Source organism: Cotesia typhae, unplaced genomic scaffold (assembly GCF_013202065.1).
Source record: "Cotesia typhae breed Kobodo isofemale line unplaced genomic scaffold, CoteBio_Ctyphae contig_48, whole genome shotgun sequence".
Taxonomy (NCBI): domain Eukaryota; kingdom Metazoa; phylum Arthropoda; class Insecta; order Hymenoptera; family Braconidae; genus Cotesia; species Cotesia typhae.
In genome coordinates this window covers 4,374,440-4,391,544 of record NW_027423756.1, presented here as the reverse complement: position 1 = coordinate 4,391,544, position 17,105 = coordinate 4,374,440, and the positions used below count along the sequence as shown (strand labels likewise).

Sequence of the window (17,105 nt, the reverse complement as noted above, 5' to 3'; positions counted from 1 at the left end):
CAAATTTTTTTTACACAGGTATTAAAATAATTTAATTTTTTTATTTGTTTTTTTAGTACAAACAAAGCAATAGTCCTGTGTTAAAAAAGTTGGGATCCAAACAAGATTTGAACATCACAGAATTAACAACAATAGACTGTACTTTAAATAGTAGTACGAATAGTTTGAATAACAACCTCGATTGTCCAACTTCGTCTCCAAAGAAAATTCCACCACCAGTAATTCCAGTCTTGGAGCCAAATGGATGAACTTATTTTGTTCTACACGTAGCTCAAACAACTAAAACACCAATAAACAATAACAACATTTACTAAAGCTGTAAGAAATAGTGAGGTAGGTTCAAAACTGTTACAGAAAAATAATTTTTATTACACTAAATTTACTTATCTGATAGAAATTACAAATTATGAATTGAGAATGAAAGATTAATAAGGAAATATGATTCTTCGATCAATAGTAATCTAATCAAAAAAAATTATTAAGTATAATATAAAGAAATTCGTTTCATATATTTAATGGTTATATAATGCCTCGATTTATGAAAAATCACCTGATATAAAGAATCATTTATTCATGCATATAGAGAGTATCATAGTTTTTTATAAAAAGAAAAATAAGAAAAAAAAATCATTCGAAAATTGAAAATTCCATCTGAAATTGCTTATGGTTGTTTATTAACCGTGTAAATATAAGTATAAATATATAAATATATATTATATAGGTATTCTTATCAAAAAAATAAAAAAAAAAAAAAAATATCAACGCTTCAATATATAAGCGCTATTGAATACAAATACCAGTGTATTACGAGCTAGTGCCTCGAGAAGTTAATTAAAAAATGATTGACAAAAATAAAAAAGAAATGATGATTGCTCACGTTTGAATGAGATGTTGGAGGTTCTATGAATAGGATTAAAATAATATTATTACGAAATATTAATAAACATAACATAACATTTAATATGTACATAATATTTCAATTTAAGAGATTAATTGAGAAGGGTGAGCAGTAGATTTCGTTTCGAAAATCCTTATTAAAAGAAGCATATTTTTGTAAAAAAAAAAAAAAAAAAAAAAAAAAAAAAATAAATTAAAAAAAAATTTGTAGGTAGTTTGATAAAAAAATTATTTTGGAAAAAAAATTTTTGAAATTCAGGCTTATTAAAAATAAAATTCTCATTTACATATCGATACCTATGTTCTAGGATGTCGTGACCTATATTTAGAAAATTTTACAATAGGCGGTAAAAATGCTTCATTTTCAACATTAGTTAAATTGGATTTTATTTTTTATTTATTTTATTTATTTATCTGGCAAAGAATTCTATCGAGGTGTAAAAACACCTGTGTATAGAACCAGTACAAAAAATAACAATTTTTTATAATGTATAGACTTTTTTACAAAATTTATGTCGATAATGCAATGCAAAGAGTTAATAAGTACAAAAAGTAACAAATTTTTAGAGAAAAAAAATACAAAATTATAAATAATTATCAGAAAAAGAAATATCCAATTAAATACTCCTTTTTTTCAATACATTTTTTAAGCATATTAACCGTAAAGGTTTTTTATCCAGTAACAACTTTTTTTATTACAATCTATTGTTTTCATGTCAGTAGGGAGTTTGTTGTAATATTTAATTGCTACATAATAAGTATTCTGTGTATTAATAGTTTTGTTAATTTTTGGTAGTAGTAGCAACTTAGATCTTGTATTTGTACATTTTTCAGAGTACAGCTGTAGGCTTTTATATTCTTGTTAGTAGTAAGTTAGTGCATTTATTACTTGACACTTAAAAAATTTTGCTAAACAATTTGACCTTTCAATGTTTAATATGAGTCGCATAATATTGTTATAAATCCATTTTTCAAAAAAAAAAAAAAAATCAAATTGTCAAATTTTGTGGCTTACGACATCTTAGAGCGTTGGTATCGATATATCAAAATAAAAAAAAAATTTTAGGGTATATTCTTATGAAAAAATCAATATTTAAACGCAAATTTTTCGAATATGAGTTACATTGGATGAATAAATAACAATATAAAATAGGTCTTTTTAATTTCTAATGGTATTTAAAAATCTTTTGCTTTCATGCATTGTATTTGTCTAAATTGCATCCATTGAAGTTTTATCAACTTACTTAATTTTTGTTAGATCAAAAAATTTTTGAAGACTAAAATTACACTTTTTCTTGATTAATCTCTTTTATTGTCTATAATTAATAATTATCTAAAAAACCTTTTTTTCTGATCATTTTAAATATCAATGAAGATAAGATAGTTTAAAAGTAGATTTCACCGAAGAGTCCTTTTTAATAATTCAAGATCTACATAATTAATAGTATAGTTTTTAAAATTAATTTACATTAGTTTTTATTAACAAAATATTACATTCCAATTGTTACGTACTTCTTTGAATTGAGCAAAATTATAATAATAGTTGAATCATTTATTTTATTTGATGAAAGTTTTTAAAACAGTTATAATAATTTTTTTTTAGTTGTATATGATAAATATTATTATTTTTAAACGTATAGTTATCAAATTTTTTAACAGTTGTGACTATGAGTAAAGTTAAATATATATAATAACTATGAACGAAAAGAATTAAAATTGATGTATTTTCATTAACAAATTAATCATTATATTATATAATAATGATAATTGGATAATAATAATAATAAAAATAATATAAATTATTACTATAATTATACTAAGTAATAATAGGAATAATAATAATAATGATAAATAATTAAAATAATATTTTTAAAAAATAATAAAATAAATAAGAACGTAAATTGATACAAATTAGATTAATATTTGTCGTAAAAATGGTATAAATTATAAGTATTCTTTACGTTCATAGTCGGATAATGTTTTAATAGTAATCAATTTTTTTTTATTACCTACGGTTTTCGAATGTCATTTGATTAGTCCACCATAAAGATTAAAACAAAAAAAAAAAAAAAGCAAAAGACAAAAATAAACAATTCAAAGAAGAAATAGCAAGTAAATCCAGGCATATATCTGACTGGCGTATGTTACCATGACAGAAAACCTATTTCAGTACCTGATAGAGATTAAGTTATATCTTTTAGATATATAGAGTTTGAATAATTTCAAGCAAAAAAAAAAATGTCAATGTTATAAATCTACTTTCATAATACTGTTATATTTATTACTTCATACATTCAATCAACCATTTATTATTTCATTTTCACAACGATCCACTTATTGCAATAGCCCACTTGTTACATTCTAAATACTCTTTCCATAAAACCTAAAAGACTTATAATACAATAGTCCGAATATATTTCATTCTCATTTATCTCAACAATACAATGCAATAGTTACATTTTATACAGATTATTTTATTGAAATTGTCATATTTTGTTAGTTAAATAATTCAATTATCATTATAATATTTAAAAGATTAAAATATCTTATTATTTTGTACTATTTTTTAAGCAACGCACTGATGTTACAGGAATGATTATTTATAATCGTACATACTATTTATACCAATTTTTTAATTTATAACCATAGAAAAACATAACTGATTTATTTATTATTCAACCATAGCACGAGTTATAATCATTTATTGTAGTTATTTATCTTCTCGTGTAAAAATCATCTGATATCATGATGAGGTTCATTATGAATATCATAATTTGATACAAATATGAGACTCATATAAAAGCTATATCAATATACATTTGAAACCCGTAATAAGTAAAATACTTATGGGAAAAATTTTTTTTTTTTTTTTTTTTTTTAAGTACACTGATAAAAAAATTGACTTGACTCAAGAGCCAAACTCTTAAAGCAAGAATACCATTTTGAAGAAAATGATTTTCTTGAGTCAAGAGAATAAATTCTTGAAACAAGAAAATTTCCTTAGACCAAGAATAATTTCTTAGCTCAAGAATTTATTCTCTTGACTCAAGAAAATCATTTTCTTCAAAATAATATTTTTGGTTCATGAGTTTAGTTTAGCTCTTGAGTCAAATCAATTTTTTTATCAGTGTAGATTGATAAAATTTTCATTTTTTCTGTTAATCAGAGGAAATTTATAATAATTGAGAAAAACAGTATTTTTATCATGTACTAACTCTCGAACTACTTTACTTTCTTAACGTAAAAGAATATTTAGAAAAACACTATCTTGGTTTAAAAAAAAATGTTGACAAAAAATTTTTTCGTCTCAAGATAATTATTTTTTAAATTTGAAAACAATTTAAATCCTAAAAATTTCTTTAATTTAATTAATTTATATTATTTCCTGTATATAGTTGTGACTTAATAATTTTGTATCACGATTTAAAAAGGCTAACAACAACACTATGATATCATTATGATTTTATGCAGATATGACCAGCACTTTATTATGAATTCATGTTAATATCATACTGATTTAATAATCAAATTATTACACAGAAAAAAAATTTATTTGAATCAAGTAAATAATTTTGAAGAATTTAATCTTCTTGATTTGAGTAAAAAAATCTTAAACCAAGAAATGTTTCTTGCTCATGCAAAAAAATTTGATTCAAAATGAGCTTAAAATAAGATTGAAATTCATATATTGACACAAACATGAATTAGTTTTGAGATCAATCCAAATTTAAAATAGATTTGTAGATAGAAATTAGTACTCTTGTAGAACTTTTGATCCTGTTTTAGAATTTTAATAAAGGCTTAAGAATATTTTATATTTAAAATATCCTTTAGTCTTATATGTTTTTAAGTCTTAGATATTTAAAATATTCTTTAGTTTATTAAAAGTATTAAATTAAGATTGATCTCAAAACTAATTCATATTTGTGTCAAAATATCAATTTCAATCTTAAATCCATTTTGAATCAGAATTTTTTTTGCACGGGTGATTTGAGTAAATTTTACTTAATTCAAGAATTTTTCGCTTCGATTCAAGACAATGAAACTCTTCAAAATTTTTTTTTGGTTCAAGAATTTTTCTCTTAAATCAAGTTAATTTTTTTTCAGTGTAGAAATTTTTTCTCCAATAAGAAAAATAAAAATTTCATAATCTAGTTGAAAAAAAAAACTTGTTCCTATAAATATTTTATTTACTACAGGTATTAAATGTATATTAATTTATCTGGCTTTTATATAAATCTGATAATTGTGTCAAAATATGAGATTCATTATGATATTTATAAAGAACCTCATCATGATATCAGATGATTTTTACACGGGTTTTGCTTAATTTTTAAGCAAATATTAACTTTCCATTTATCGAGTAGTATAAAAGATACCTGAAAGAAAAAAAAAACAAATAAATTAAAAAATTCAAAATTTATTAACAATATATAAGATTGTTACAAAGCTAATACATAAACAATATAACAGTTGGTTTATTTCTATTTCTGATGTCATTATATATTATATATCTTAAATAGTCTGGAATAATAATGGCAGCAGAATATTCATTATTAACCATAACTATTCATAAAAATCAATTTATTAAATTATTTATTATTATTTTTATTATTACTATTATTATTTTAATTATATAATTATCATTACTACAATTGTAATTATATATAGTTGTAAAATTGTCAGTAGGTATTTTAATGGTTACTTCAAAATTATTTTTATACGTAAAAAATAATTATTCGGATAAAATTAATTAATAATTATAATTAATATTAAAATACGAATTTTTCTTTAATTTTAAGTCTATTGTAAATGAATTTAAGTTTGAAAGATTATGCAACCGTGTTTACATTATATAAACAAGCTTTTTTTTTTTTTTTTATTTTACTTCACGCTTAATGTTAATAGTTCCCGTTTTAATGTAAAACTCACTTTACGCTTACCAAACTGTTTAAATTGTATTATTTTTAATATAATGGCGTAATTGTTTTGTAGTTTTATATATTACATATATAGATAGTAGTATTTGAAACACCAGATGTACAATTCTCAGGTCAAATTTAAAAGAAAAATTTTTTATAATTAAATTTTTGTGAACAATTTTATTATTTAAATAATAACAATTATTTTAGATTTTATTTTAATGTATTTTAAATCTCATTAATTGAAAATATAATCATCAATCATTCAACACAAACATTTACATTGTTGTGATAGTTCATTAAAAAAAAAAAAAAAAAAAAATTTTTTTTGTTTTGCTACTCACTGTATAGAGTCGCCGGGTTGAATATATTTATGGTAATAGTTTATTAAGGATCAAAGATGTTGCATTACTCAAAAGTACAAAGCAATAAAAAATAAAAAATATAAATCTTTATAAATTTTTTATTTTTATTTGCTTTTTGATACTGTTTCTTATTTATATTTAATTTTAGTTATTCAAATTTATATATTATTTATTTATGAAAATAATTTAATCCCACCACCGTTACTGTAAATAAACCATATCAATTTTATATAATGAACACACAGTCCTTAGCTTTTTGTAGCAACAATTATGTACTGAAAAATATTTTAAAAAATATACACCTGATTTATATTAAACAGTCAAGTTATAACGGTGAAGCTTTTGTACATTTTTATACATACAATATTATAAATATTTATACTAAAATTTATAATTTATTCCATTGAAATTTGTATTCCATTAAACTGCCGATTGTTTATCATAAAATTTTATAAAAACAAACAAACAAACAAATAATAATAGATAGTAAGCGAATTAACTATTAAAAAGCTGCCCTGGTAATTTACTTGTTTATAAGATTTGAATAATTAATTATTATTGTATCGTACGGCGACTCTAATCGCACGAATATACCTCCATAATGTTTTTATAGCTCTTCTATATAAGTATAAAGAAAGAGTCGATACTAATTACTTAATAAATTATAATAATTATTATTATTATTATGATAACTTAACTGCGATTAATTATTATTATTATTATTATTATTATTATTATTATTATTGATTTTAATTATTTTATACCTCAATATTATTATTTCCAACTGAGTCTATTTTAAGCCATATGTATTATGCGGCGATTTAATTTTAGTTGTTAGCCAAACGGAATGATGAACAATAAACAAAAATAAAATTATTTGTTTTTCTGTTTATTACTATAATGTATTAATTGTTTTTATAATTCCATTATTATTATTATAAATAATATAATTTTATGTTAGCATAATTTAGAATATCTCTTTACATTTAATATATTATATATTAAATACGTACAATTGTTCAGATTATGGGTGATTCTCTGTAAGGACGTCTTAAATCTGTACAAAATTGTCTGATCAAATTATTTTTGATTTTATTAGAAAGAAAATTAACAAGGGCTACAAAACTATCAGCTTAATGATAATAAATAAACAGCCAATTTAATTTTTGTATCTTTTGCCATATAACATGATGGGGGATTGTTTTTTTTTTATCAAATTGAGAAAAATCAAGCCAACTATTTCAATGCATTCAACTTTTCAAGTTCTCAATGAATATTTACATTAATTAGAATAATATTAGACTCATGGATCCAATTTTATAAATAAATTATAAATAAAAATAGTTGCCAGGGAACTAAGTTTCTCGTGGCCCAGACACAGGTTTCCAGCACAAACCGGTGTTATTGATACTAAATAAAATGGTGATAAAGCGCTGACAGCTCTATGGTTATTAACTTAAGGCTAGTTAGATCCTTATAAACTTTACAAAAGGTAAAATAACACGCTGGATTTTTTTTTGGGCTTTGAACTTCTGGCAGGGGACTGTTCTTAAAACGCCTGGGACAAACTTTGGTTTAATGAATTTAATGAAACAAATTAATTTTTGGTACTTTTTAATGAAGAAAATTGTTAGTTAACTAATTAAGTTTATAAACATTATGGACCAAATTATATATTATGGACGAATAATTTAAAATTTAATTTTAAAGTTTAAATTTTGGGAATGGGACAGCCCAGGTGACTGATATTTCGGTAGTTTACGAATTGATAGCAAAAAAACCAAAATTTATTTCATTTTAGTTTTCAATGCTCCAAATAGAAATGTTTTTTTACTTTCGTAATAAATTTTTTTTAATTACAAAATAATAATTTTTCTAATAAAAACATTCCTGGGACAGCAAAAAATAACCTTACAGAGAATCACCTTTATACAATACGACTTAATCATACGAGCGAGACGAATACTGAAAGTATACACTTCAATTCATCGCATTAAATTCCCGCATGGAGAAATGTATATGTCGCATATATTTACGCAAAAAGAAAAAAATATGTCAACATATATTTTTCACATAGATGCTGACATATATGTAGAAATACGTGCCAAAATATATGTAGACATATATGTAAGCATACACCAAAAAAAAAAATTTCTTAGCTTAAGAATTTTTTTACTTAAATCAAGAAAGCGAAATTTTTTAAAATTATTTACTTAATTCAAGTTAAATTTTTTTCTGTGTATATTTAGACACATACATTGCATTTATATGTGCGTATATTTGGATATATTTTTTACATATATTTTTCCATGTGAGTTGAATAATAGTATTTAACACAAATTTTATTACGTATGTATAAATAAAAACTTCAAATTGAATTATTAAACAAAAAGTGAAATTTATAAGGTTTTGTTATCATTTTCATTTAGTTCATGATCTATTTATATTATTTATTTATGTTTATGATTTTGATACCAACAGACACCTGATAATTTTTCGATTCTTCAACCAAATAAATCGTTATAATAAAAAAATTTAGAAAAAAAATTTCAGGTTTAGAAATGAAAAAAGTATACTTTTAATTCAAAAAGGTAAGCGCGTATGAATGCAAATAAAAAAAAATATTTTTTTAGTAATAATGTAATTGATAAATAAATAAAAAAAAATGGCCAAACGTACATTAGTTTTAGTATTACTGTTTACATTAAAAAAACAAAATTTTTCCACGTTTCTACTTTGGTACCACTAATAAATTTTAGTGTCTATAATAATCCTTAAGTCAATTCAACTCAGTTAGTTGAACTTTAACTATTCTAAAGAAGTTTTTCGAAAAATTCAATAAATATTAGGATTAGTTTACATTTTCAAAGAAAGGTCTGTCTCTATGAATTTTTTTAATGCTATTCAAATTTCTAACGGAACGCCTATCGAAGTACCATAAGTAGAGATAGGTACTTAGACGCTGCAAATAATCCGAGAGGAGTGTCATGTTGTTACATTACTTAACTCTATGTCTGTAAGGCTCTATTATGTCTTTTGTATTTATCAAGAAAGGATAAATATGTCTGGCGACGTATTTTGACATAGTAATATGTCGCCGGGAAAAAAAAAGCAAAACATTTGTACCTCAGGGGTAAGTCTAATTTACTGCTGTAGTAAAATTTATATCTGTATTGTTGTAAAGAATTTACTACTAGAGATTAAATATTTCTCAAAGAAAAATATTTCTGAAGTATTGACTATTATTTTAATTTATTTATTCAAAATTTTTTTTTTTACGGATTTTAAAAAAGATATATTTCATCAATTTCAATTGTGTGTAAAAATAGTGTAGTTTCGTCCTTCAATTTTTTAAAAAAATTTTCCAAAAATTACAATTCATATTATGCAACCCTTGATCCAAACCAAAGTCCAGAAGTGATCTCAATTATTCCTATTTTTTTTTATCAAATATTGAAATTTGAATTTTAAAATTGTCGTTTTTTCAAGATCTTAAACGTGACACAAACCAAGACTATTTTAAGACTTTTTCAAGACGCCAAAAGAAAATTCCGAGTGTAGATTTTTGAAATTTGGCTCTCGAATATGTTATGAAAATTAATTTTTAGACGATTTTACGACTTTCTAACTGCTACATTTTTGAGTACGTTCTTTTTGAATTGAATTTGAAATTGTTGAAAACTTATTATCGGACAATTTTAAGACTTTTTTAAGACGCTCCGTTTTAATATTCTGAGGATCTATCGCTGTTAGCTCATCTTAAAATAGTCTCGAAAAATATTTTTAAGACTATTTGATATTTTTTTAAGACTACTTTAAGATTTTTTAAGATTATTTAAAAATTTTTTTCAAGACTATTTTAAGACTTTTTCAAGACGCCAAAAGAAAATTCCGAGTGTAGATTTTTGAAATTTGGCTCTCGAATATGTTATGAAAATTAATTTTTAGACGATTTTATGACTTTCTAACCGCTACATTTTTGAGTACGCTCTTTTTAAATTGAATTTGAAATTGTTGAAAACTTATTATCGAACAATTTAAAGACTTTTTTAAGACGTTCCGTTTTAATGTTCCGGGGCTCTGTTAATGTTAGCTCATCTTAAAATAGTCACGAAAAATTTTTTTAAAACTTTTTCAAGATTATTTTAAGATTTTTTAAGACTATTTTGAGATTTTTTTAAAAATTATTTAAAAATGTTTTGAAAAACTATTTTAAGATTTTTTTACGACGATTTTTAGATTATTTTAAGGCTATTTTAAGACTCTCTATGATAATTTTCCGGAGCTGTCGCTGTGATATCGTCTGATTTTCGTAACAAATTCGAAAACCAAATTTCAAAAATCTTCTCTCGGAATTTTTTTTGGCGGTTTAAAAAAAATCTTGGTATATGTCACGTTTAAGATCTTAACCCTCAGGGTACGGACTGGGTTACCGAAACCCGAGCGAAATTTGAAAGAAGCGCCATACGAAGAGAAGTCGGCGATGGGGGTCCGGACCAGGGGGGGAAAAAACTTATAGGTACACACTATTAGAGACTGCCAAGCGGCAGAGTTTCCGCTTTGTGTCCGAGCTAGACACAATGAACATTGTGCTCGCGTGTGTTACACCCAGTCCGTATCCAACGTTACAAAATCCAAAATTTTCAAAAATATAAAGTTTTAATTTTCGTCTGTTTGCCGCTGAGAAATAAAAAGGTAAGTAAGAATACGTACACTTTACTTAATTTTGTAGATTCTAACATCAAAATAACGCGTTGTACATGGTGTAAGCAAAATATTGTAGTAGATCTCAATCACTTGAACGTACGTCTTATATCGAAATCTTTGCTACTCGTAGTGAATTATAACTCATTAAATTTTGTTTCTTGTAATTTTTTATTACAGAACACGCATTAAAAACATGGCAACGCGTCGAATCACTCGAAGCGTTGCTGCTTTGGAGGAGTTGTACAATGAAAACGAGGAGGACAGCCTTACAGAGAACGACAGTGACACCGACGACGCCGTAGATGCGGAAGAGGAAAGTTCCCACGATTCTGAAACAGACGCCGACGAAGAGGATGCCGAAGAAGAGGCAGGATCTGAAGGAGAGCCACTGTCAGGCGAAGAAGAAGCAGCTGCTCCGAGAGGCGCCCCGCCGCGCAAACGCGGCTGCCCTTCATACCTGCATGCTAAGAGCGGGCACAAATGGAATCTCTTTGCTCCGGAATCGAGGAGCCGTCGATCGCAGTCACAACAATCTTACGCGCCATCAACTAAAGGTAATGCGACACGTGTTAAAACACCGCTCGAAGCTTGGAGCGTGTTATTTACCGATGAAATTTTAGATATCATCGTCAAACATACAAACGAGCAAGTTGAAAGGGAAATAACTGTGATGAGACAAAATAACGTTAGATTAGATACGTCAGTACATAAAGTAATTGATAAAGTAGAATTGAAAGCTACGTTTGGTTTATTGTACTATGCCGGAGTGCATAAGTTGAGCAAGTGCAAAACTATTAATTGGTGGGGAATCCATTCTATGCCTTTATTCAAAGCGACAATGTCTAGAAATCGATTTATATTTATTCTTCAAAGTTTGCGATTCGATGATAAAGATATTCGAGCCAAAAGGAAAGCAACAGATCGATTCACACACATACGAGAGATCTGGGAAATATTTATTAAAAATTGTATGGACAACTACGAGCCCGGCACAAATACCACTATTGACGAGCAGTTGCTTTCTTTTCGAGGTGGATGCTCTTTTAAAATGTACATCCCCTCTAAATCAGACAAGTATGGTTTAAAAATCATTTCTTTGAATAATGCAAGCACTCACTATATGATCAATGCGATCCCTTACTGCGGAACTGTTACTGATAGATTAGTAGGCGAACCGATTCCTACGTATTACGTGCGCAAATTAAGCGAGCCATTGTACAACACCGAACGTAATATAACTTGCGGTAATTGGTTTACCTCTTTGTCCTTTGTAGAAATGATGAAAAAAGAGCACAATTTATCTTTGATAGGTACAATAAAAAAAAATAAACGAGCGATTCCTGCTCAATTCAAAAGTTTATCCAAAGATACTCCGAATATTAGATTCTGTTACTTAGAAAAAAAAACCTTGCTGTCATACAATCCTAAGAAAAAAAAAATTGTATTAGTTTTATCGTCGATACATCAAACAGGTAAAATAGATGAACGAAGTGGAAAACCGGAAATGATTGAATTCTACAACAAGACCAAAGGCGGCACCGATTGTTATGATATTAAATGTCATCAATACACGACAGCTCGCAAGACAAGTAGATGGCCTGTTAGATCTTTTTATGGAATGCTCGATCAGGCTGGCGTTAATTCTTTTATATTATACAATCTAAATCAATTCAATGCACCTCTGAAACGACTCGATTATCTTCGAGAGCTGGCGTTGCAATTAGTTAAACCTACTTTGATTAAAAGATTGGAAAAACCTACTCTGAGGATAGGTCTGCGAAATACGATTGAAGAGTTTTTGAATTCTCGTGAGTTGCCAGAAGAAATGGACATTCGCGATGAGTTTGTCGACAATAGACTTTCAAAGCAAAAGAGATGTAACTTATGTCCAAGTTCCCTTGACCGAAAAACGTATTATAAGTGTCTTAGATGTCATAAGGCGATGTGTAAAGAGCACGTAGCGAAACTGTGCTGCGAGTGCGGCAATACTATGTAATATGACTTTTGTAACCTTTTGATAATAAATATTCGTCTTTAACAATTATTTTTGGTATTTATTTATATGATACTACTCAACAATATCTGAGAAACAATTTTTTTACGCTCAAAGTAATTATTTTTAACCTTTATCATTATAAATCAACGAAACAACGTTTTTTCGCTAACTCGAAAAAACGCGTATTTTCATTTATCAAGAAAAATATAGTTTTTCGAATAAATCAAAAAACCGTTATGGACATTTGGAAGAACTACTTTTTACCTTTCAAACGCGAGTTATACAATGTTAATATCTTTTTTTTTTCAAAAAGACAGCATTTTGAAAAAAAAAAAAACGTTTTTTTACAAAAAAATTTCAAGACCCGTTCACATTTTTCATTATAATTTTTTTTCAATCAGTTAAATCATTAATCGGACAATTCTATCATATTTTTGAGACAATTTCACACAAAATGGAAAAAAAAATTTATTCAAATTGACAAAGTACAGCTCGATATACACCTAATCAAAGTCGCCGGGTTAGGCTAACCCATGTCCGTACTGAACGTAACTTTTTTATAGTCCGAATCCTGAGGGTTAAACAAACGATAATTTTAAAACGATTTTTTTTACACGGGTGCGTTAAAAAAGTTTTGTGTTAAATATTTTACACTTTTTTGTGTTAATTAAACATAATAAATGTTAAATTTACACATAAAAGCGTTAAATACTTAACACAAAAATTTTTAACACAAAATTTTTTGACGCAATGACGCAAAATTTTTTACAGTGTATAGCTTCGCCTGCATCTAAGTATCTCATGTATGCAATGGAATCTTTGAACTCGATTATTGGCCATTCCAAAACATTGGATTAAAAATTAAAATTTTAGACATTTATCTATGACTGATACAATACAATAATTTAATTATACCCTAATAGCCACCTCAACTGAAACTTGCTATCAATCTACGTCCTCAATTTGAAGCTAACTTAATGGAAAGAGTTGGAAGAGCAAACGATTTTCGTTAAGTTGTGTGTCTATAAGTTTCTTTGCAATTTAACGTTAAGAATTGCTGTGCAAGCATTTTAGTCAAGTTTTAGTAAAGTTGAAAGGAAATTTAGCTATAAGTTTGATTGTTAACTTGCATTCAAATCGCGGTCGTACATTTTCGTCAATTTGCTTACAACTGTTATTCAGTGAAGAATTTTCGTGAATTTGATGCTAAGTTAACTGTAACCACTGGGTCTACTACTTTCAGAGGAAGCGCTGGTTATCAGAGTAGGTTTACCCATTATTCTGATTAGAATCGTCAAGATTAGCGATTTTACGTTCACTGGGGAAATCGCCTGAGAAATGCCTATCACAGCCAAGAAAAGCAGCATGCGCGCAAATTACCTACTGCTGTCACAGAGGTAGTTACAAACTCAATGAATTATGACTCAGTTAGCACAGGTTGACCATCAACCAAGTAGAACCATAGCTTCCCGATGTTTTGAAAAATTTTTCACAATATATAGGGTTCATTCCTATATATTATAGGAGTGATTCCTATAATAAAATAGGCCGATCCTATAAGTTATTATGGGAAGCATTCTTACAATAAAATAGACTATTCTTACAATTGTAGGAACCATTTCTATAATATTATCGACAACATTTATATAATTGTACACTGAAAATAGTATATTACACCCCTTGGGAAAGAAAATAAGAAAATCTTCAGATCACATGTAAATATAAACACATAAATACACTGTATATAAACTTTTGAGCCAATACTATTTTTCGGCATAACTTGACAAGTAAAACATATTATAACGAAATTTTCTTTCAATTCTGAAAAGAGATCGGCTTCATTAGCTAGATTGATAAATAAATCTACCTAAAAATAGGTGCTGCAACAGGATGCAGTCCTGTGGGAGCAACAGGATAAAATTCTGTTGTAGCAATCGGATTTTTATGATACAGTAACAGGACTGATCCTGTGGGAGCAACATGATTTTCTTGGGGCAGCAATAAGAATTTTCCTGTAGTAGCTACATGAAATTAAAAATTTTAAATCACGCTCATTTTCAGCAATTTTACACAAAATACAGTCGGGATTGAATTTGGACTAAATTTTCATTTCTATTACTCCTCTGAGTACCGGACTGAATGAATATGAATAATTTTTAATCAATTAAAATAAACCTTATACATAAGTTTTTTTTCGTTGGGATTAAAGAAATATTGAAATTAAAAAAACAAAAAATCAAATTTGTAAAAAACGCAAATTTAGAAGACGAAAAAAATTCGAAATTGAAAAAATTACTAAATTTCAAACAATTTTCATTGTGAGTAAATTATAATAATAATTTGATTAGAGCATGTAAGCATAGTTTCAGCAATCTACGTAATGATAATCAAAAAGTATCATATTAGATTAAAAAATTTTTTTTTAGATTTTATTTTACTCAGAATTTAATATTTCTTCAAAATTTGAAATTTATACGAATTTGATTATTTTCTTCAATTTCAATATTTCTTTAATCTCGACGAAATCAAATTTATAAGACTTATTTTAATTGCTGAAAAATTACTTACATTTATGGACTCTGTTACTCTCAGAAATAGAAATGAATATTTACTCCAAATTTATTCCCGATTGTATACAGAGTAAAGTTGCTAAAAATAAATGTTTTTAAAATTTTTAATTTCATCTTTGTAGTTCCTATAGGAAAAATCCCGTTGTTGCCGATTTTATCATGTTGCTCTCACAGAATCAGTCTTGATGTTGTTGCACCAAGAAAATTCTATTGCTGTTTCAAGATTTTATTCTGTTGCTCCTACAGGACTGCAACCTGTTGCAGCATCTATTTTTTCTTCCGTGTATAAAATATCTAAATAGTTTTCTCACTGATACTGTTCATAATTTATGTGCCTACTCATCTGTTTGAATTTAAACATCGAGATATTTTTTTGAGAGTAGCTGTTATAATCTGAGCCCAATAATTTTTGATAAAAATGTTAAAAAAGATATCTTTTTTTTTCAAATTTTGCATAAAATTTACCTCATATATTTCGCTATGAGCTTAACGGGGTTAAAGAGTAGGCTTGTAGGTGTCTGTTCATAAATTTATAAAATCTTGGCTTGTTATCTCTATGTCTATCACATCAATTAAGTATCAATAAAAAAGAAGTAACCTTTTAACAATTGGCCTGTACAAAATATACAGAGAATTGTGATATAATAAAAATAGTCAGCGGTATCACGTGGTAAGATCGTTATATTATACTGCAGCGACTGTAATGCTCTCAACGATCTATTTAACAAGATTAATTTGAAGGTAGTCGTCGTTAATATTTAACGAAGCAGATCACGAATGCCCGCCATTACGATTCTTATGATATAGTTGAAAGTGCATGAGTATTCCCTGTAGAAAGCAGGTCGCAAGGGTGCGTCAGGAAAAATTTGATTGGCCGGCTAGTTTTAATGTCTTTTGACAGTGCTACAGTATTGGCTATCTGCTCATAATCTCACCCCAATGTTTCTAATAAACTTTTTTACGAGGACCCCAAGACTGGTATCCTGCGTCCATATCATATATCTTTCAACTTCTCCCTGTATCATAAAACGGCATACTCGCGAGATGATGCTGCGAACATTTCAACTTTCAACTACCATCTCCGGGCTGACTCAAGACATTCTGTCGGGTTTCTTTTATAAATGTAACGAGGCATCGTATTTTACCCCGTTGTAAATCAAACTACTACGGATGTCAAAGTACATATAAATGCTACTGTGAGAAGCCGTGAGCGAACAGGAATTTTTACAACCTACAATAGAATTAAATTTCTGTTGAATTCGGGAGTTAATTGTTAAAAACAGTATTGCATCATATGCCAACGACTACCCATGCCATTAGCTTTTCATTACATATATTTTTGTGTCAATGAAAAAAATTTTTTTCATATACTATGGCGAGTACAATTCAAGAACTATTGTGTTATATTTTCGACTACTGATGCAGATTATTTAAAACCAGTTTTATTTGAATAATTTAATAAAATTATAATTTATAGTTTTACAGTGATATTTTTATATTCAATATCGATAGTTCTGGTTTGATATTTCCGGGTGAAATAAAATAAAATTAAAATATTTTTAATAATGAAAAAATATTTGTTGTCAATGAATGGTGTGAAAATATTGATTGTTATAATAATAATAATAATAATAATAATAATAATAAT

At 26.8% G+C, this 17,105-nt stretch overlaps 1 protein-coding gene across 4 annotated transcripts in view; it reads left to right on the top strand.

Moving 5' to 3' along the window:
* Window positions 1–17,105, top strand: part of LOC141529738 (protogenin) — a 33,116-nt gene that overhangs the window by 10,443 nt on the left and 5,568 nt on the right. For 2 of the 4 annotated variants that reach the window (XM_074246421.1, XM_074246419.1), the window contains exon 20: window positions 57–2,369. In XM_074246421.1, coding sequence (XP_074102522.1) covers window positions 57–248 — 192 coding nt within the window. In that variant the 3' untranslated portion in view covers window positions 249–2,369. Of the gene's footprint in view, window positions 1–56; window positions 2,370–17,105 lie in introns of those variants that run through there. The other 2 variants (XR_012479648.1, XR_012479649.1) reach the window with 2 other exon arrangements.